Source organism: Callorhinus ursinus, unplaced genomic scaffold (assembly GCF_003265705.2).
Source record: "Callorhinus ursinus isolate GAN/ISIS: 27379988/994484 unplaced genomic scaffold, GSC_fseal_2.0 scaffold11, whole genome shotgun sequence".
Classification (NCBI taxonomy): Eukaryota; Metazoa; Chordata; class Mammalia; order Carnivora; family Otariidae; genus Callorhinus; species Callorhinus ursinus.
The window spans coordinates 12,602,142-12,623,509 of NW_027397073.1; the positions used below are offsets into that span (position 1 = coordinate 12,602,142).

At 42.5% G+C, this 21,368-nt stretch overlaps 1 protein-coding gene and 1 long non-coding RNA gene across 12 annotated transcripts in view; one reads left to right on the forward strand and one right to left on the reverse strand.

Annotated features, from left to right (window-relative positions):
• The window catches only part of BCL2 (BCL2 apoptosis regulator), a 235,803-nt gene that overhangs the window by 56,054 nt on the left and 158,381 nt on the right, over positions 1–21,368 (forward strand). The window contains exon 3 of one of the 11 annotated variants that reach the window (XM_025886345.2): positions 10,475–10,613. The exons of the other annotated variants lie outside the window; for them this stretch is intronic. Coding sequence (XP_025742130.1) covers positions 10,475–10,483 — 9 coding nt within the window. The 3' untranslated portion in view covers positions 10,484–10,613. Of the gene's footprint in view, positions 1–10,474; positions 10,614–21,368 lie in introns of those variants that run through there. 11 annotated transcript variants of the gene reach the window in all.
• On the reverse strand, positions 9,631–16,520 carry LOC141373708 (uncharacterized). Its single transcript, XR_012379976.1, has 3 exons — positions 16,401–16,520; positions 10,502–10,742; positions 9,631–9,758 (listed from the first exon to the last, which is right to left on the reverse strand). It is a non-coding gene; the product is annotated as an uncharacterized lncRNA (long non-coding RNA).

Consider the following 21,368-nt stretch of genomic DNA (forward strand, 5'->3'; position numbering starts at 1 on the left):
CCTTCCTTCCTTCCTTCCTTCCTTCCTTCTTTCCTTCCTTCCTTCTCTCTCTTTTTTAAACTCTAAGGACCAATATAGAGATGTTAACTTCTTACTTCACCGGGTTAGGATATTAAGAAATTCACTACTATTTACTCTCCTTGGTAACTAAAGAACATTTAACACCAAAAGGGTAGGAAAAACATAATCTCAGAGTAAATTACACTATTTTGAAATGGAATGAATTTAACTTAAACCCCACTACCTCCCCTAATTTTTCCTATTTTGTGTAGACTGGTGAACACCGTCTGGATAGAGGGTTTCCTGGGTCAGTCTTGTTTAGTGGCCAGGTATTTGGTTTTAATGGATGTTGAGCATAACTGTTATTTACTTCACTTATTCTGTGGCTGGTTAAGCCTGCTACAGAAGATGCTCAAGACCTGGGGACAGGCTCCATGTGGGATGGGAAGGTTGGTCGCCCTGTTTTGTGACCTTTAGCTATAAACAGACCCCTGTCCCCTAACTACATACCGCTCGTCCAGGCCAACTGAGCCAGCTCACAAATGTGCGGTACTGGACATGGAGGAAAAAGGTGAGAGGAATTTATGATCCATCACCTTCGTAGACAAGGCCCTTGAGTAAGGTACCACTTGACTCCTTAATTTCTTGGTTTCTTAAGTGGTCACAAAACAGGGTCATTTCTTGGCTGGAGTACTACAACTGGCAAGCCTAAGCGTTCAACAGATGCACGACAACAGCATTTTCATAGTATTTTCAAACTGAACTAAATCTCAGACAGAATGAGGTTACTGATTATCTTTGTCCCATCAAATACATTTGATTAATTAACCATCTGCTTAAGTTCTTTCTCTCCTTAAGGGACTTGTAGATTGGGATGTCAGCCATCACTCTGTTTCAGTACATTGCATTGCTGTTGAATTTAGTTTTCAGAATGTTAATTTTTTTTTTAAGATTTTGTTTATTTATTTGACAGAGAGAGACACAGCGAGAGAGGGAACACAAGCAGGGGGAGTGGGAGAGGGAGAAGCAGGCTTCCCGCAGAGCAGGGAGCCCGATGTGGGGCTCGATCCCAGGACCCTGGGACCATGACCTGAGCCGAAGGCAGACGCTCAATGAGCCACACAGGCGCCCGAGAATGTTGTTTTTAATAAGATGTTTTGTGAAATCCCCCAAATAAGACCAGAGTTCCTTCTGGGGCACCTGGGTGGCTCAGTGGGTTAAGTGTCTGACTCTTGGTTTTGGCTCAGGTCATGATTCAGTGTCCTGGGATTGAGCCCCACATGGGACTCTGTGCTTAGCGGGGAGTCTGCTTCCAGTTAGAAGCGCAGAGTCTTGTCCGTTGAGGTTTTGGTGCTGTTGTCCTCCTGGGGTCCAGTCCCAGTTCTGGGAGAGCAGGAAAAGGGGGCTCTGCTCCCTCAGCATGGCTGAGTTTGGTCTGTTTATTAGAAGCAATGGTCTGGATACAGCCATCCACACTGCCATTCTATTTCATTTGTGACCAGTAACATTCTCCAGAAAAGAGTCACCTGTAATTTATGGAGCAGGAAAAGGTGACCTGCACTGCTCTGTGTCACTCAGCTCTTTTGGACCTTCACCGTGCCCCAGTAAAGTGGGAGAAATGACATTAACTGCCTGAAGGCAGGGATCAGAGGAGACCTTCCTGCTGTGTGTCACTTGATTCTTCTAAATGCCCGTAAGAGGAATCAAGCTTGCAACCGCATGCTCTTCAGTTCTCCACACTCAACAGCGGGGTCCCCAGCCCGATCCAGGGACAGGCAGGGCTCAGGTTTATAGAGTTGCGTCCTGCCCCTCTACCTTTCACCTGCGCTTGTGTGACCTTCAGAAGCCCTCATGCCTCACGGTGTGTTTGTGCCCGTCGGATGGTTTTTGCTGAGGTCCAGGGAATGTGCTATGTGCGCGCTGTCAGGATGGCTCCTCTGGTCACCAGCTCAAAGAGCCGATCTTCGCTTACTGAACCCTAACACTCAGTGTGAAGGACGAGGGCAGTCCAATGCCGAGGTTTGGATGGCTACATATGGCATCTTTTCCATAACCCGTATTTGAAATATATGTATTAACTTAGGATACAAACATTTGGAAGTTTTAAACAACACTGGAGTATGAAAAAACTGGCATCGATGATCATGATTGCACTGCTTGCCAAGGGAAGGTGGAATTCATTTTGAGCACATTTTAGTTTTTGTCTGATCATGTTGTACATGGTAATTGTTATAAAGCAGAAAAACCACCAGGCATCCCTTTATCTCCCAAGCAAACATTCTAAATAGTCAGGAGTTTGCTGTACATAAAAGGAAGCTTTCTCTGACGCCGAAGCTTGCCAAGCAAATTGTGACTCCTAAAAGTAAAGCCCAGAGAAAGAATAACTTAAACAAGCTTTCAGTGGGTGGAAAATAAACACTAACTCTATATGTATTTCAAGAACCTAAAAGACACAGGTGGGAAATGAAGCCTCCCCGATAAGAAAGAAATGCTTAGTTGGGTGGAAAAAAAAAAGAAAACATTCAGCAATTTTTGGAACCGTGCAAGTCCGGACAGTTTCTTTCCTTTTTTTTTTTTTCCTTCTGGTTAGCTGCTCATAGCCACAAATATGTGTATTATTTCCTTCTTGCCCACAATTATACTAAGAATCATCTTTCTAATATACTGGGGAATCCCAAATAAAAATCTCATTTTCCTAAAAACAGACAAGCCTTTAACTCCAGCAATTAAATTATTCAGTTATTCCTATCTAGAATGAAAAGGGGGTCATCCAGTTGTTGCAACCGAAGTCTCTAACGACCACCTCAAATACTTTCTCCCCAAATTTACACTGTACACAGCTAATGTTCTTCAGGAGGGGGTTTGCCCTGTCACTGAGGTTTTGAACTAGCCCTCAGAAATCTCCTTCGGGAGGCCTGTCCAGTGAGGCAGCGGCCCCAGTTAAGTGACAGAGAGGTAGGACCACAGAATATTTTAACCCTTTTCAGAATATCGAAAGATATTCTTACATGGGAAGTGACTATTAACTACTTTGAATGTATTCTTATGGGAAGATTAGTGACTGCTTGAAATCTGTGTCTTACCCAAGCATGTCACAGTAGTAAACCCTGCTAACTTCATAATAGGTCATAAGGTGTCAGGTCTTAGCAGTGTGAACCCCAGCGGCCTGCCTGGATTCCAACCTCCGCTCTTCCCTTCGCTGCCTGGTTTTTGATGCTGCCTCTTCCTTATCTGCAGAGCGCCAATTCTAATAGCACCTTCCTTCTAAGCGCTGTTGGTGCGTTAATATGAAGCAAGTGCTTAGAACCGTGCCCAGCACGCCCCAAACGCCATGGAAATGGCAACTCTTCTTTTTTCTCTTTGTCACGGTGAGGGAAACAAGGAACAAATCCAAACTGTACTCAGCCCAGGAATAATTCTATTTACCATTAAAATATGGTTTTGTTTATAGAATTGGTATCTGCTGTCTGTGCATTCACTTAAAAAAATCAGATTTGAAACAGCAGTTGCTCGGAAGCTGTTTAGCTTCTTCTGCTTCCTTCTTAATTTGTGCCTGCTCCCTGTTCTAGTCCGGGTCTAGGTCTGATAGATTTCTCTGTGCAGGATTTCTCTATGCAGACCCTCTGCAGAACTGATCCTATCCATTCATTTGGATATGGGACAAAGAGAAGTAATGGCCAATCAGAGAGCTCTCCCGCTAGCACATGAGGACATAGGTAGAACCTGAATCCATAAAGGGAGGTTGGAATGTTAATGAAGCAGATGATAAAGTCAAGCAGGTGTTGTCAGTTCATTTGAAAGTAACTTTTTCTGTCCTTCAGCTATGACAGGAATGGTCAAGATTTTACAATTCTGTTTCCTTGTAAATTTCCGCTTCTTCATTGTATCTCAAAATCTCAGTGAATGACAGTCTCATTGGTGTCTTTTTTGAGGCATGAGGAAAATGAGCATCAATCATATTTGAGGAATAAGAGATTGGTGGAGAGATAAATTGTTCATGACTTGCTTTTGTTTTTAATTTCCAGATGATAAACTAACGCTAAAATTCACTACCTAGTACTGGCTGAAAACTTTGTCTCAGCATTCAAATATAAAGTATTTTTCTTAGTCATTTTTTTTTTCTTAAGGTTACACAGTTATGCTTGACTTAAATATTGAAATTAAAATTTTCTCCTTCTACAAATATTGAAATGTCATGTTATCCATAAGCTGAGTTGCACAGTAATTATTATAAAGAGAAATATAAATCCTCCCAGGCCAGTATTTTATTTAATTTGATTACTTGTGGGTTTGTGACCATTAGTATTTGTTGTTAGTTTATTGCAGTTGTTTTTTGTATTTTTTTTGAAGAGCATTTATTATTATTTTTTTAAATTTTATTGTTATGTTAATCACCATACATTACATCATTAGTTTTTGATGTAGTGTTCCATGATTCATTGTTTGCGTATAACACCCAGTGCTCCATTCAGTACGTGCCCTCTAGAATACCCATCACCAGGCTGACCCATCCCCACACCCCTCTCCCCTCTAGAACCCTCAGTTTGTTTTTCAGAGTCCATAGTCTCTCATGGTACGTCTCCCCATCTGCTTTCCCCCCCTTCATTTTTCCCTTCCTGCTATCTTCTTCTTATTACTATTTTTTTAACATATAATGTATTATTTGTTTCAGAGGTACAGGTCTGTGATTCAACAGTCTTACACAATTCACAGCGCTCACCGTAGCACATACCCTCCCCAATGTCTATCACCCAGCCACCCCCTCCCTCCCACCCCCCACCACTCCAGCAACCCTCAGTTTGTTTCCTGAGATTAAGAATTCCTCATAATCAGTGAGAACATATGATACATGTCTTTCTCTAATTGAGCATTTTTTTTTTAAAGATTTATTTATTTGAGAGAGAGAAGACAGCACAAGTGGGAGGGGCAGAGGGAGCGGGAGAGAGAATCTCAAGCAGATTCCATGCTGAGCACAGAGCCTGACATGGGACTCAGTCCTACAACCCTGAGATCATGACCTGAGCTGAAACCACGAGTCAGACGTTTAACCGACTGAGCCAGCCAGGCGCCCCTGCTGTCATTTTTAATATTTTACTTGGACTTAGGAACCACGTGTTGCTTCAGAAATTCTCCAAAAGACAGTACTTCCACTAGTAAGTAGAAAGAATTACTTATTAGTGTTCAAAGTATCTCAAAAATGCAAATAAAGACATCTGAATTTTTAAATTTGGATTACTGACAAGTGAATATGAAAAAGAGCACTCTCGTAGTTTATGAGTTGATTGTATGTGGAGAAAGTCTCCTTTCCCCCATCAGAACTACAGCAGTTTTGAGTAGGAGATGTCTTGGTATATAAAATGAAAATATACTGCCGCCACCACCATCATCATCACATTAATGGGACTTGTGGCCACCATGCATTTCATGAGGCATAACCAAAGCGCGTCAGCACTTGACGGGAGAAACCAATCAATTCTAACATTGAATGGTCGTGCAAAACTTTGCAAGTATATTATTTGTGATGTTCAGTAATACCAGAATTTAGTTCTCCTTATTTTATTGACTTGATTCCATTTTCACCGGTTTAAGTTTTTCATTTCATTAATAGTGAATTCAAAAATTTACTCTCTTCTTCACATTCACAAGTGATGGAATATTTTAATGAGAAGCAAAGGCTACCTTTGTGTTCTTCCTTGCAGTAGTGCCCATAGTCTCTGCCTCTAACTTCACATATGCAGACTCCTGGTTTGATATGTGATTCAACATGCTCTTACTGAGGGCCTCTTTGTGAAGGGAATAGAATGCACTGGTAGGAGTATGTGTTTTGGAGTCAGACTATTCTTGGCTCAAGTCCTGGCACAGCGATTTGCTTACTGTGTGGTCTTCAGCTTCCTTGTCATGTAAATACCTGACCCACAGAGCTGTTCAAGAGCTAAGAGAGAGGATGGAGGTGCGTGTGTATGGCCTTCTGTGGCTTCCATTGGCATCTCCTCCCTCCTCCTTCCCGCTTGGGGCCCGCTGTTGTAATTCCTGTCCACAGTGTGGATGGGGAAACAGAGCATAAGTGCTTGACAGAACCCTTGCCTTTAGGGAACTAAATGTTTTGTACTGTGACATCTTAAGCCAGTACCTTCACTGCGGACACACTGGTTAACAACTCTGTTAAAAGAGGGGTTGACCTTTACTTTATGATTATTTCTAAGAGCACTTCCAGACCTGACCTTCTGTGAGTCCGTGATACTATGAAGCTATAGGTTAAAGAATAAGGAACTAACAGTAGGGTATTAAATGGGCAGTATCGACTACAATAATATATCATGAAGGAAGAATCAATCAGACTTAATGACAGATTAGAAAAGATTAGCCATGAATCAGAAATTACTCTAAGGTAGCATTCCCCAACATGTCCTCTGCAAAACACTAGTTCCTCAGGATGGTAACTGGTATTAATTGAGAAAAAGTTTCTGAAAATCATTTGGGGCATGCTGACCTAGACAGGTTTCTTTTCTGCAGGACTTCTCAGAAGCTTTCATATGTGCATGTGCATTATGATTCTGAAATGGGGGAACGTAAATAATTGTAGAAGCCTTTCGAAAACGTACTCATCGTGGAATCAGAATTATTTTGCACCCAAGTAACGTCTCGTTGGACTAGGATTTCATGGGATGTATTTTGTGAAAAGCTGCCTTATGGGTTTAAACCAGGAATGGTGTAGAATATGGATACTTTTCACTTCACCCGCTGTATGTGCTGAGCGTTGACCTCTTACAAGTTCCCACGGAAGTTCTCATCCAAGAGGTGAATGAGATCCAGTCTTTTCACCAAGTCTGGTGACAAGGCTTCAAGTATGGTGTTGTCTACGAGGCTAAGAGTAGGGATACCCTGGCAAGACAAACACCCCAGCAGACTACTGACACAGAATCAATTGAGGCAATATCCTGAGGGCAAAGGGTCTTGGCTTCTGCCTTGAATGTATTTCTTTCTCTCTCTCAAGCTCTTATAATGGTATTTGCATCCTGTTAACCTCAGAGAAATTCTGAAGATAAAATGTATGATGCCCAACCTCAGGTGGTTGGAGTAAAACCAGTCGGAAGCTTCATTCAGGAGGGGATTTAACCAAATTTAGTCTGAACTTTGCATTTGAGTAAAAGCGTAGTGTTTTGACCACCATTTTGACACTTGGCTCCAAAGCCAAAATATAATCTAAGAAGAGAAACCTGAAAAAACAAACTACACACGTAGGCAACCTGCTTCTTTATGAGGGACGTGGAATTGAGATGTTGGCTGGACCCTTACGGCATAATCTCTATTTTTGTTTCTCATGGATGAGACATGAGCTGGAGGCCTTGTGGCAGATTTTACTGGATGAAGCTTTTCTTCTCACCAGTCAGGTCTGTGGACTAGTTCACCACTGGATTTTTCTGCCTATGAGGCCTTAGGAAACATTTTGGCAGGTTACACCGTTATTTTGCTCATGTTGTGAGTAGCATTTCTCTGACCTTTTGTTATTTACTGAAACAGTCTGGCCTGTTTTCTTTTAAGAGAAGCGTGAAATAAAGGGGAGTCAGTCAGCACAGGCTGACTTTGGTATTAAAAGACTAACTTCAGGCTGCTCAGCTCCAAGTATACTTTTAAAGTTAGGGGGTTGTTGGCCTCCTTGCTTCTTATTCCCATGCTTTTAAGGGGTCTTTTGGGGAAGGTTCTTTTTTTCCTCACTAAAGCAGATCGTTTAGTTAAAACATTTCACCACATCTAAAAACACAACCCACTAAAAGTTTTCCTCTGACATCTTGAGTGTGGTGGGTTGTCCAAAGCCTTTCCTGTTTTGAACAGTGATGTGACTTTATTCCAGGGGGAAGACAGCTCCAGACTGATGATTTGGTGACAGGGCAGCCCTCACTCCTGAGCTCTCACGACCCTTAGGAGCCCACACAGTGGAGCTGGCGACACCATCCAGGATGCTCTCCGTGTCTCACCGGGGCTCCTTCTGCATTCTTTCTGCCTACCTGTGCCACCATTCCCACCATACCTGTCTCCCTGGTGCTTTTCTGTCCACTCCCAGGGGACTCCCCATTCATTGCAGGCTGACTTACAAGGGTAAAGGAAGCATCAAGATCTCATTACATCTTTGGAAATGAGAAAGTGCATGTGCGCGCGCGCGCGCACGTGTGTGTGTGTGTGTTTGTGTGTGTATTCAGATAGATGCTTATTCCTGTCTCCCCATCTACCTCCTCACCTGCTACTGGTCTCTTTCTACCTCAGACAGAAAATTCAACAGGAATCACGTCTTTCCATTGGGATTCCCATAGCTCTTGAACTCCGCTGCTAGCACTAAAAACCACCGCTCGAATTTTTGTTATGTTTACTCTCTTAGCCAGATGTAAAATGATCTTGGCATACGCAAACCAGCCTGAATGATTGTTAATGAAGGCTCTGTGTCATTTAATAATGATCTGTTTGAGAATTTCCATGGTCTAATGGCCATTGTTTTAGAGATGTGTTACGCATTTTCTCATTTAGTCAGTAAATAGTTACCGCACTGTCCTCAGTGTTGGGGATATGCTGGTGAAGAGAGGGGAAGGCTGCTCCTGGAGCTCATATCTGAATGCAGAAATAGAGCTGATAAATGAGTAAAGCCAAAGGTAAGGCGATGGTAGACAACCAAAAGGATAATGCCGGGTAGCTGGGGCAGGGGGAGGACACGTTTGGATTAGAGTGTCACAGGGGATCTTGCTTTGGCTCCAGGCTTGTAAGAGGAGGCAGAGCCACGAGAAGTCCTGGGAGAAGCTTGTGGAGACAGAAAAAAAGAGCCAGGTCTTGGCCTGACTTAGACTCTTCTCTCCTCCCTGTTCCTTAGCCAATGGCCTCATCTCTATGTTTGCCTCTTGGTGCTAGAACCTGATTACTCTTTAAACCTCTGTGTCATTAGAAATACCCATGAAAACAGCTGAAAGCTACTATCTTCTCAGAACGCTGGTGGTGATGCCTGATGCTGGTGAGCCGGCTGTGAGCCATTCAGAACCCGTTGTCCCTCCGCAGCCCCTCTCCACGGCCCTCCTATTCAGAGAGCACGATGTACAGATGAGAAGATAGGTTGACTTCATTTCTTAGAGAAGGGTCATAGGAAATGCTTTAAAGTACAGGGAGCAGAAAAAAGCAGCAGCCTAGACCTTCAAATACAATTAGGTGAAGATAGGCGAGCTACTGCTGGACAAGTGCTAACTTGGTCATGCCACTTTTGAAACTTTTTGTTTTGCAATAAATATAGACTCACGGGAAGTCACAAAAATAGCACAGAGAGGTCCCAGGTACTCTTCATCTGGTTTCCCCCAATGGTAGTGTCTTGCCTAACTCGAGCTTCAGGTATAATGTAGGTAGAGGATACACCCAACCAACACCAGGAAACTGACACGAGTGAAATCTCCAGAATCTTCTTCAGATTTCACCAGGTTTCACATGCACTCATTGGTGTGCGGGCCCGTATGTGCACTTCACCCCATGTCTAGGTCCCCGTAACCACCCCTCTCATCAGGATACAGAACCATTCCGTCACCACCAAGAAACTCCCTTGTTTCGTGGCACTTTTGTGTATGAGGAATAGCCTCAGATGTTATCCTGCATCTCCGGTGGATCATATTCTGGATGAATCTGTAGCGAGCTTGGATAAGTCTCTGCAGTCTGTTGCTTGGCTTGCCTGCTGTGGAATTTGTAATTAACTTACAGATGGAGATCCTTGGTCTGACTTGTACGAAGAGCATCTGCAAGCCCAGAACAAAACAAAACAAAAAAAATAAAACCACTGGTTTGAATAAATAACTCTTGACTTCCATCCTGGGAGCCCATCAGTGACACCCAATTGATTTAAGAGGCTAATACCCATCATGTGACCTCAGTTGTTTACTTCTAAGAAGAACAAGACCCTTTCTGATGCCACACAACTTTGGGGACATAACCCCTGTACAGGGGTTTTTCCTACAGTATTTCTTGAAGATGGCTGGGGAACACCCCGGAAATGGGTTATCAGATTACCTGGTGAGTGGGGTGCATTCCTCCTTCTAGAAGAGAGAACAAATTACCGAAAAATGCCCCTTCGTGTGTGGTGGGCAGAAGCCTTTAGGATGTGTGTTTAGTGAGGACTGGAGGTGCAGGCTGACAGGGAGGCAGCTATAAACAGATTGAGGGAGAGACAACGCACTTAAGGGAAAACATCCGCCTGCTGCCTCTGACCTCCAAAAGCTGCATCTGTGGCCTAGCATCAGGCTTGTAATGCTTAAAAAAGGAATGCGAAGGGGCCCAGCGTGGGCTCTGAGAGTTTCTTTTTTTCCTCGAGATTTTGTTTGCTTTGCCCAGAATGCTGTCAGGGGCTGATGGAAGAAACTCATATGGGCCTGTTTCCTGAAGCCGAAGTAGCATTCCTTAGCAGCTAACTTTTGAATGAGTGATTTAAAAGACATTTTTACCTGTATTGTTCTAGGCACACTAATCAGAGGAACCCACTTACTTGGCTTAAATGAACCCTCTGGAAATCTCGAGATGGACTCTTCAAAGATCTCGCATTTCAAGGAGAAGTTTTTGGTATTAAAGAAGCTGGAAACCAGAAGAAGGAAGCAGATCATGTTCTCATGGAGCCTCAGAGGAGATTAAGAGCATCTCTCTCTCATTGCTAGGTTGAACTTCACATTTGTCAAACACATCCCGTGATGTATGCATTACTTTTTTCTCTTCGGTCATTCGTTTGTGTCCTGTGGGCACAGCCCAAGAGGCCGATTCGAAGGAAATAAAGATCAGGTGTTCTGCAACCTTATGGCAGGTTCTCAGGGTGGAAGCAAAAGAGGATCATGAGTAATGAGTTCTGCTCTTCAGTCCTGGGCCTTGTCTCTGCTGCTCATACAACCTTCCCAGCTGGTGGCTGGTTCATTTACACTTCATGGTCAGTGACTTTTCCCATGGGGAGTGTCACCTGGACCATTGTAACTGAGATGGAGGAAGTTGTCCTAAGTATTGTAAACAGCCTTGTTGGACATGTCACAGTCCCCCCAGCTTTATATTTCGCTCTTGGTGTCTACTCCACGTGATCCCCCTCTGAACTCCTGGCTGGATTCTCATACGTCTAACCCCCAACCAAGATGGCAAGAAGACTCCTGTATCTCAGGGCCACACGGGATATAAGCAGTTTGAAATTTTACGAAATATGAAAGAAATGCATATAAATGATATCCCTTCAGGTACATGATGCTCTTGGCTGGAGCTCTGTTCCGTGTAAGGCTGAGAATGGCCTCCATGTTTTGTAGCAGGGAGGAGGAGGGGGTGTTGCCCATGAGGAGTGACTGAGAAGACAAGACTAGAAGGGTAGGACATTGAATAAAGAGAGGAGAGGAACTGGGGATGGTTGTGTGCTGGTATTGCGGAAAAGGCAATAAAGGACGGTCCCTTGCTCTTTGTGCTCAGAATCTATGGCATGTTCGTTTTCCACTTTACCACGGGCACGTGATAGATTCTCAACATTCAGTGCAATAAATTAGGCCATACACTGTATGTCCTCCGTTTTACACATTTCTCCTTAATTTTATATCTATATCTATATCTATATCTATATCTATATCTATATAAGCACTGTATTTAAAAAGGACTGGCTACCTTAAAGTCAGATAATTTGCCTCAAGTCACATAGGTTGAATTGGTAGATTTGAACTCAGGTCTTTTGAGCCCCCAAGCGTACCTTCTATTTGCAGTCAGTGTTTCCTATTCTATTTGCAAATCGGTGGTTTCTCATTTTCTTAAGGCGCAGAATCCTTCTGATTTTTTGAACCTGGTCCAGGTGCTGAAGAGAGGCTTGGAAAGGCTCAAACTTCATTTTTTTCTTTCTTTCTTTCTTACAAGAAATCTCTAGAACTGTTTCATGATACCCTGGGGATGATGGACACAGTTTCAAGATCCACACCTTAGAGTAGCTCATCTCCAAAAATGTCTGTGGGTACTCGTTTGTACGTTGTTTGCTGTGTATTTTCTCATACCTCGAAAACAGCTGGTTGAATTTTTCCAAACCAAGCAGTCAACCTTCCGCCTTTGTATCCTTTGAGTTTCCACCACAGTTCAGATCCAGCGCCTTTTTAAAGAATTGTATTTTACACAAAGGTAGCTGGACAGTGAGGGAAAGAATAAGGGTGGGCGGGGCACTCTCAAACCAGGTCAGGGTGATCAGCCTGGGACATCTTGTTTTCATCAAATTCCCATAGCTACCCTTTGCTTCTCTGTGTGCTTGCTGGACTTTTGAAATTCTGTTGTGCTCTTTGTAGCTGGATGTTTTCCAGAGGGTCATCAGGAGAAAGGAGGATGTATCTTCTGCATTAATAACCTTTGGCAGGAAAATCAGACCAAATGATCTGGTAGAGAGCGGGAACGAGGGGGGTGCATTTATTCCCCCTTTCCAGGAAAGTGTCAAGTTCACCATGCCCCAGCACCAGACTCTTCACCCGGTAACTCTGAAATCTTATATCAAGTTTACTCAATAATCATGCGGTCAGTGGCAAAACTACTACCCCATTTTTGAGGGATAAGAATTGTTCCTTTTAAAGGCATATAATAAACAAAATAAGGGACCATGAAGTATACCTGGAGTAGCAGCTAATTTCTGTATGTACTTTCCTGGTTTTGTTTTTTTTTTTAAGTGGATTCATGAATGTGGAGCTCCAAAACAACTCTTAAATATTTACATTTTCTGCACCTTCATTACTAATAATCACAGGGAACATATGAAAATTTAGAGAATATACTAAGGTTTATGGCAGAGATAAACACCATAGATCAGGGGTCCAAAAACCATGCCCTGTGGACCAAATCTGGCGTGCCACTTATTTTTGTAAATAAAGTTTTATTGGAACACAGCCATGCCTATTTGTTTATGGATTGTGGCTATTTTCCTATAATAGCAGCAGAGTTGAGTAGTTAGGATAGAAACCATATATCTTAAAATATTTGCTATCTGGCCCTTTACTGAAAAAGTTTTCCAACCCCTGCCATAGACATCTCCATGATATTTATTTACTCATTGATTCTGTGAAGACTAATTATGTTATAGACACTCTGGAGAAATCCAGAGGTGAATAAAACAGTCCCTAATGTCCATGAACTTAAAATGTAACAGAGACATGTACTCTGAGAGTCACCTGACAAGGCGGACTGCAACACCTACTACGGATGAGAAATAATTAAATTGCTGTGTGGTTCAAAGCCGGTGAAGGCCCCCTGACAAAGGGAAGGAATTGGGACCAGCAAGAGGATATCGCTTTCATAAATGTAGCTCCCAGCGACTTCCCAGTGGGAACTTCATGAGAAGTAAGAGTCATTTCCTTCATGGAATTTTATAAATTGTAGTATCCAAAAGGTGGAAGTGATTTAGGATATTACTTAGCGTCCAGATTTCTTTATCTGGAAGCATATATTTCCTCTTCAGTTACAGGGAAATCGTATTTCTAGAAAATGTTTAAAGATTTGAAGGAAGGCTTCCTTCTTTAGGGTGGGAAGACAGAAGAAATTCTTTTTCCTTTTTTACTAACTGTTCACTGACCAAAGGGATATGAAATGGTACGGGCCTTAAAGAAGGGGTCTTGACAGGAGACCTCTCAAATGTCTGGATGGATTAAAAACAAGGTAAAATTACAGAACCCAGCCATGAATACGCATGACTCAGTGACAGTTCTCTCTCTTTCCTCTCCACAATGCCACAATGTACAAGTGGACATGGAGCTTTTGGTAAAAGTTGAGGTCAGATGCCACCATGCCCTGGGAAGACTGCATGCAGGAAGCTTCCTGAGCCCTCCCAGGATTAATGTCTGCCTCTTTGTTTCTGGCCTGTTTGAGGGCAGGATTCATGCCTTTTTGATTTTTACATCACCACTAGTGCCTACCCCATTATTTGTGTTTGCCAAATACCTGTTGGTTTAACATGAATTGAACTCAGACCCACACTGTGCATTCAAAAGCGAAGTGGCGGATTTGGGTAAAGGACCCAAGAATTTCAGGTTAGTCTACAAACGAAACAAGTGAGACTCTCCATTCTGCTTCCATCAGAGGAGCAGAAGTGGCGAAATTCTGGCCACGCATTCTCTATACTTACAACGATAAAGATGCCAGAGAGAATGCAGCTTGGTGGTGGTTGTGATGTGTTCCCCACGGAAAGCGTAGTATTTTGACTGATAGACCCTGTTTGGTGCGAAAGCAACTCAAAGAAAAATAATATTGGACCCCTAATAGGTCATTTTAATCTTAGGAAGCACCAAGCCCGAATATTTCGTACTGCCTCCCTCTAAGTAGGAGAGCCCCCGGAGCTGGCCACCTGGCTGCAGCGTACCCTGGGGCCTTGGCCTCCCCTTTCCAAGAAGCCCAAGCCATCCTGTCTCCGAATGGTTCCCACTGCTGGCTCTCACCATTGCCTGGGGGCCAGGAGCCAGGCCTGTGCCCCGGATAGAGACTACAAGAGGGAGACAGGGTCCGGACAGCCACCTGGCTTGTCCCCTTCCCCTCCGTTAGCCCGGAGGGGGCTGTCCAGCCCTTGTGGATGAGGAACACGCTGTAGGGCATTTTTCTGACAAAGACATACAGTCGCTGTGTGCACACTCGAGGGCTGCATTCTATCAAAACCATCTAAATAAACAGAGACGCTGCCGTCTGCCCAAGCCCCACGGTGTATTTATGAATGGGATTGCTTCATCGTCATTTTCTTTTCATGTCAGTAGCTGGGAAGTCAGAAAGCATTACCTCTACAGCGGGGGGGGGGGGGAACATTGCGAGTGCCTGCCTCCCCAGCGAGCTGCGGCCACAACCAGCAAACAGAATTACTTCACCCGCCGTCATGGGCCCCCTCCCTGTGGGATCTTTCCCGAAGTTCTGATTTATAACGCTCACTTTTGAAGGCCTAGAAATGCGTAGGTGAGATTAAATTACTGATTATCCTGAAGCCCTGTTTTCACTGCAGCCTTTCTGGACGGCCGCTGATCCCGTCCTGTTGCAAGCATTCGGTGGCATGAATCCACTCGGTTTCTGCCCACATCACTGCATTCCTGGGATGCCTTTACAGGCCTTCGCAAGATCATCTGACAGCCGCCTGTGGGGTCAATGAACTTTAGACATAATTAAACATTCGCAGTTAGGAGAATTAATTTTTTTTTTTCCTCCCTGAAAACCGGAGAGAGCGTACACACTATGTGGCCCTCCATGTACTGAGCAGAAGTTCTGGGGCGCGATCAGGCTAGTTTCACATGATTTAATGCTGAACCGAGGAAGAAAGTGATTGCATCCTCTACCGGGCCTCACAGAACGGTCACCACCCACACTGTTTATTCAGACTCGGATCTTGGCCATTTGGGGTTTAAGCCAGAAGAGGGGGAAAAAAATCCAACCCTGGAATGAACGCTTTTGAAACTCTGTATTCTTCATGAAATGGGGCCAACGGTTCTTTTAAAAATCTATTTAAAATCAATTACTAGGCTCCTATTTTCATTTATAACGGATTGTTAGCAACAGCTAATTTTCTCCGTTGCCATCCAGCTTTGGCGCCGAGGCTGGGATTGGAATCCTAGCTCTGTTTTCCCTGGGTATCTGATGCTACCACCAAACTATGTGTGGGTAATTGGGCAACTCTGACCTTTGACTGGCTTTCCATAAAATAAGAAGGAAAGGTGTGAGGAGGCAAGGAATCACATGAAAACAAGCCTGCGAGCTGGCAGTAAGTGTAAGATCGACAGGAGGTGTATATAATAATGAGAAGAGTAGGGCAAGGCAAGAAGCCGGATCGGGTGCCTGGGAGGAGGACCGATCAGACACCAGGTCCTTCTGTCTCTAAGCAAGATTACAAAAAATCGTCTCCGATATGTGAGGTTGTATTGGGTTTCTAAAGATCTCTAGAGGAGATTCTGGAACCTCCCTTGGTTACCCACCCTACGATTTGGCAGTTCCTACAGCCAGGAAATTCTTTCTTATTTCCAACCTAAAATGTGCGTGTAGTGCTGCTTCAGGGGCTGAGTTGTTGGTCGGGACCCCGCCCCCCCCAACCTCCCCGCAGCATGTATGACTGCAGGGATGGAATGGGGCATATTCCCTGCTGCTTAGTTAAAGCTACAGTCATGTGACCCCCCTACCTAACAGTTCCCAGACTCCAAGAGTGGGGATGGCGCTGGGGAGCCGGGCAGAGGAGGAGTGTTTATTGACTTCCAGACACCAAGTACTATTACTAGGCATTTGGTGTATGTCACCAGGGGGAAAGAACATAGCTGGGACATGTCCCAGGACTGAGCCTCAAAACCATGTGCAAATATTAAATGCAGAAGCTCTTTGAGATTTTAAAAGAAAGGGGAAAACAAATCCTGAAAAACAGGGGAAGTGGATTCTAGAATTTCACTGACCTTGAGATGGCAGTCCACCTTCTCAGTTTGAAAAGAAGAAGAGCTGAAAGGCAGAGCATGGAAGGGACCAATCCCGGACCGGATCTCCAGGCTTGCGTCCCGACTGCAGCATCCTGTTGGCCCAGGGTGCAGTGCTCTGAAGGCGAAGTGACCAGACCGGAGGTCACTTCTCTCACTTCCTCCTCCTCCGCAGGTGCACAGTGAATACTCAGCCTCTCCACGAAAGAATTACAGATTCATTGAAAAGCTGTCAGATGACCGGGGCAGCCTGTCTTCTTCCCTTTTTGTCAAGTTATGTCATTGTCCTTCCTCAGGCTGCGGTTTGTTCCAGAAGGGAAGAGGCTGTCCTCTCCTTCGGCCGCCTACCCTACCCTGAATTGCGCCATGGTCCAGTTCCCTGTGTTACATAAATTACGGAATGAGTGGCGTGAGCCTCGCAATGTGATGCCCAGGGGCTCCGAGCCCTCTGATGGTAAATCGTGTGCCCGCCTGCCCACTCCTCCTTCACCTTCATCATCGGTCCATAAGAGTGACATTTGCCCTGGCTGCCTTGGAAGGCCCCTAGGAAAAGTCATGATGTCTGTTGGTATCTTTAAAATGTGCAGAACACAGTATTTTTCTATTATGAACAATTTCAGGCAAACAGGAAATATGGAGAATAAGATAGCAAATGCATGTGTGTTATCATTTCGTCCTATCTTTATGCCATATGTGCTTTAGATCTTCCCAGCCACCTGTAAAAAAGAGAGAGAGAGATAAAGCACCTCCTGGTCCCATGCCCCTTCTCCCTTCCCAGCTTCAATTTAAATTCGATGCTTATTATTACCATGGATGATTGCATCTTTTACACACATGTATCCATAGACAGTCTGTATATTTTTAAATGTTTTTAAGCTTTCAGTGATATCATTGGGTTTGTGTTCTGTGTTATACGTATAAGATTAATCTGTTGAGAAAGATGTACCTCTACCTCATCCACGTTCCATTCTGTATAGTATTCAAAGGAAGGACATTAAAGTTGTTTCTGACTTTTTTAAAGTGCCCTTTTGAAGGATATTATAGTTGTTTCTAACTTTGTGACATTGCAGACAATGCTTCAACATGCACACATGCTTTGCACGCATGTGGAAAAGTTTCTCTTGGATGTGTGTGTGCGTGTGTGTATGTGTGTGTGTGTACCACATTTTAAAAAGATTTTTTTTATAGGGGCACCTGGCTGGCTCAGTTGGTAGAGCATGTGACTCTTGATCTTGGAGTCGGAGCCCCGCGTTGGGTGTAGAGATTACTTAAGAATAAAATCTTTTTTTTTAAAAAAAAAAAAGATTTTATTTATTTATTTGAGAGAGAGAGCACGAGGGGAGGAGGGCCAGAGGGAGAGGGAGAAGCAGGCTCCCCGCCGAGCAGGGAGCCTGCCAGGAGCCCGATCCCAGGACTCCGAGACCATGACCTGAGCCGAAGGCAGACGCTTAACCAACTGAGCCACCCAGGTGGCCCCCAAAATAAAATCTTTAAAAAATATATTTTTTTATAGCAAATGTTCCAATTTGTCTCTTTCTATCTCACCTTGATCTTATCCCTTCTCAAAGGTATGGATGCAGATGCGTAATTTCTGGGTCTGAGGGCAGGAACGTCATCAACTTCAGTAGACATCGCCCGATTGCTCTCCCAGCAATGTGGGAGGGTTCTCCTTGCTCCGCGTTTCTCCCAACATGGCATCATCAGGCTTTTATGTGTTGCTTGTCTGATAGATTGTAAAGGTATTTTACTGTGCTATTGATTTATATTTCTCTGATTCCTGGGGAGGTTCTGCTTTGCTTTCTCATGAACATTGGTGATGGGGGTTTCTTTTTCTACGTATTACCACTTTGTAGACTTTGATCATTTTTTCTTTTTTTTGTAGTGGGTTGTTTTTGTCCTTATAGATTAAAAAAAAATCCTGGATTTAAAAAAAATTCCAGTACAGCTAACATATAATGTCATATTAGTTTCATGTATATAGTATAGTGATTCAGAGCTCCTATATATTACTCAGTGCTCATCATCTAAAGTGTACTCTTTACTCCCCTTCACCTGTTTCCTCCATCCCCCACTCACCTCTCCCCTCCTCTGTCTGTTCTCTATAGTCAGGAGTCTCTTTTTTGGTTTGTCTTTTTCTTTGTTCATTTGCTTTGTTTCTTAAATTCCACACATGAGTGAAACCACATGGTATTTGGCTTCCTCTGACTGACTTATTTCATTTAGCATTATACTCTCTAGATCCATCCATGTTGTTGCAAATGGCAGGATTTCATTCTTTGTTTATGGCTGAGTGATATACCATTGTGTGTTTTATTACGTACATACACACACCACGTCTTTATCCATTCATCGAACGATTGGCATATGGGCTGCTTCCATAATTTGGCTGTTGTAAATAATGCTGCACTAAACATAAGGGTGGATATATCTCCTCGAAGTAGTGTGTTCATATTCTCTGGGTAAATACCCAGTAGTGGAATTACTGGATTATATGGTAATGCTCTTTTTAATTTTTTGAGGAACCTCCATACTGTTTCCCACAGTGGCTACATCAGTTCATATTCCCACCAACAGGACACGAGTGTTCCTTTTTTTCCGCGTCCTTGGCAACACTTGTTTCTTGTGTTTTTGATTTTAGCCATTCTGACAGGTGTGAGGGGATATCTCATTGTGGTTCTGATTGGCATTTCCCTGACAATGAGTGATGTTGAGCTTCTTTTCATGTGTCTGTTGGCCATCTGTATGTCTTCCTTGGAGAAATGTCTGTTCATGTCTTCTGCCCATTTTTATTTTTATTTTTATTTTTTTTAAAGATTTTATTTTATTATTTATTTGAGAGAGAGATGAGAGATAGAGAGCACGAGAGGGAAGAGGGTCAGAGGGAGAAGCAGACTCCCCGCTGAGCAGGGAGCCCGATGCGGGACTCGATCCCGGGACTCCAGGATCATGACCTGAGCTGAAGGCAGTTGCTTAACCAACTGAGCCACCAGGCGCCCTGCCCATTTTTAGATCGCATTGTTTGTTTTTTTTTTGGTGTTGAGTTGTATAAGTTGTTTGTATATTGTGGATACTAACCCTTTATTGGATATGTTATTTGTGAATATCTTCTTCCATTCTGTAGGTTACCTTTTCGTTTTGTTGATTGTTTTCTTTGCTCTGCAGAAGCCTTTTATTTTGATGTTGTCTCAACTGGGTTTTGTTTTGTTTTGTTTTGTTTTTTTATCTTCTATCTCTCAGTCTGTTTCTTGCCTTTAAGCTTTGTCTTTTTGGTGTCTTTTGTCACAAGAGTTTTAAAATCAAATTTATCACCACTTTTTCCTGTCTTTTTTTCCCCCATTGTATCATTCCCTAGCCTGAGATTATAAAAATAGTGACTCTATTTTTTCTAAACATTTCAAAGTTAACTATAATTCTCTTGGAACTCATTTGTGGATATAGTGTGAGTTTGAGTCTATTTTTTTCCCATATGAATAACCAGTTGTCCCAAACCATCTATTAAATAGTTCAGCCCTTTCCCACAGTCTTATAATGCTACCTCTGTCTCATCCCAAGTTCTGATACATGGAGGGGCTCTCTCTATTGCTTTGGTGTGGTTATCTCTGTCTGCCCCAATCCTAATGTGTCTGAATTATAAGGCTTTAATTAATGTCTTAATATCTACTTGGACAGTGCCCACCTTATACTTTTTCAATATTGTCTTGGCCGTTTTTTGACCTTAATTCTTCTCTGTGAATTTTTTAAACCAGCTTAAAATGTCCATGAAAAGTCTTTCTAGGATTTTAATATGAATTACATTGAATTTATATATTAACTTAAAAGGAATTAATATTGATGTTGAATCTTCAACTCTATGAGTGTGATATATATCTCTGTTTATTTAGGTCTTATGACTTTCAGGGAAGTTTAATAATTTGCTTTAGATTTATTCCTAGGTTTGTCATAGTTTATTGCTATTGCTAATGGAATCTTTTAAAAACTACATTTTCTAATTGATTGTTGCTGATAAGGATGTCATGAGTGTTTGTGTATTAATCTTGTCTCTGGTGTTCTTGCCAAACTCTCTTATTACTTATAATTGTTTGCAGTTTCTTTTGGATTCTCTTATGTAGACAGTCTTATCATCTGCAAATAATGCTTCTTTTGTTTCTCCATTTTTAATCCTTATTTCCCTTACTCCTTGTTCTTGCTTTATTGCATCAGTTCTGTATCTCACACAATGATGAATGGAGGGGTGCTGGAGAAAGCATATTTGTCTAGTTTCTGACTTTAAAGGAAATGTATTCCTAAATTTTATTTTAGGTTCTTCATAGAAACTACTTCTTGTTTAGAACTTCCTTCTGTTCTTGGTTGGCTAGGTATTTCATTGCATTTTAAAATTGTGAAGGGGTGTTAAATTTCATTAAATACTTTTTCTGCGTCTATTGACATGATTATATAGTTTTTCCTTTTTAATCTGTAAGTGTGCTAAATAACATTAGTTAATGTTAAATCTTTCTTGAGCTTCTAGGATAAACCCTACTAAATCATCACAAATACACACACCCACGTCACACATTAATCATGTGATATATATGATATATGTGATATATCATATATGTCAGATTAAAAACATATATTTTTAAAGAAATAGTATATATTTATACACACACCACACTGCTGGATATGTTTGCTGATATTTTATTTAGGATTTTTGCATTGATATTTTGAACTGACATTGACTTACTGCTTTCCTTTTTTGTACTGTCAGTCTATTTCTAAAATCCAGCTCTAGACTGAACTTATAAAAATACATTCAGAAGCATTTGCTATTTCTCTATTTTTTGTGTGTCAATTTTGGTAACATATTTTTCTAGGAGATTTTTTATTTCATCTGTTTTTAGATTTATTGCTTTAAAGCAGAGAACAGAATTCTCATACTTAAAAGAATAATTACTGTATTTAGAGTTATGG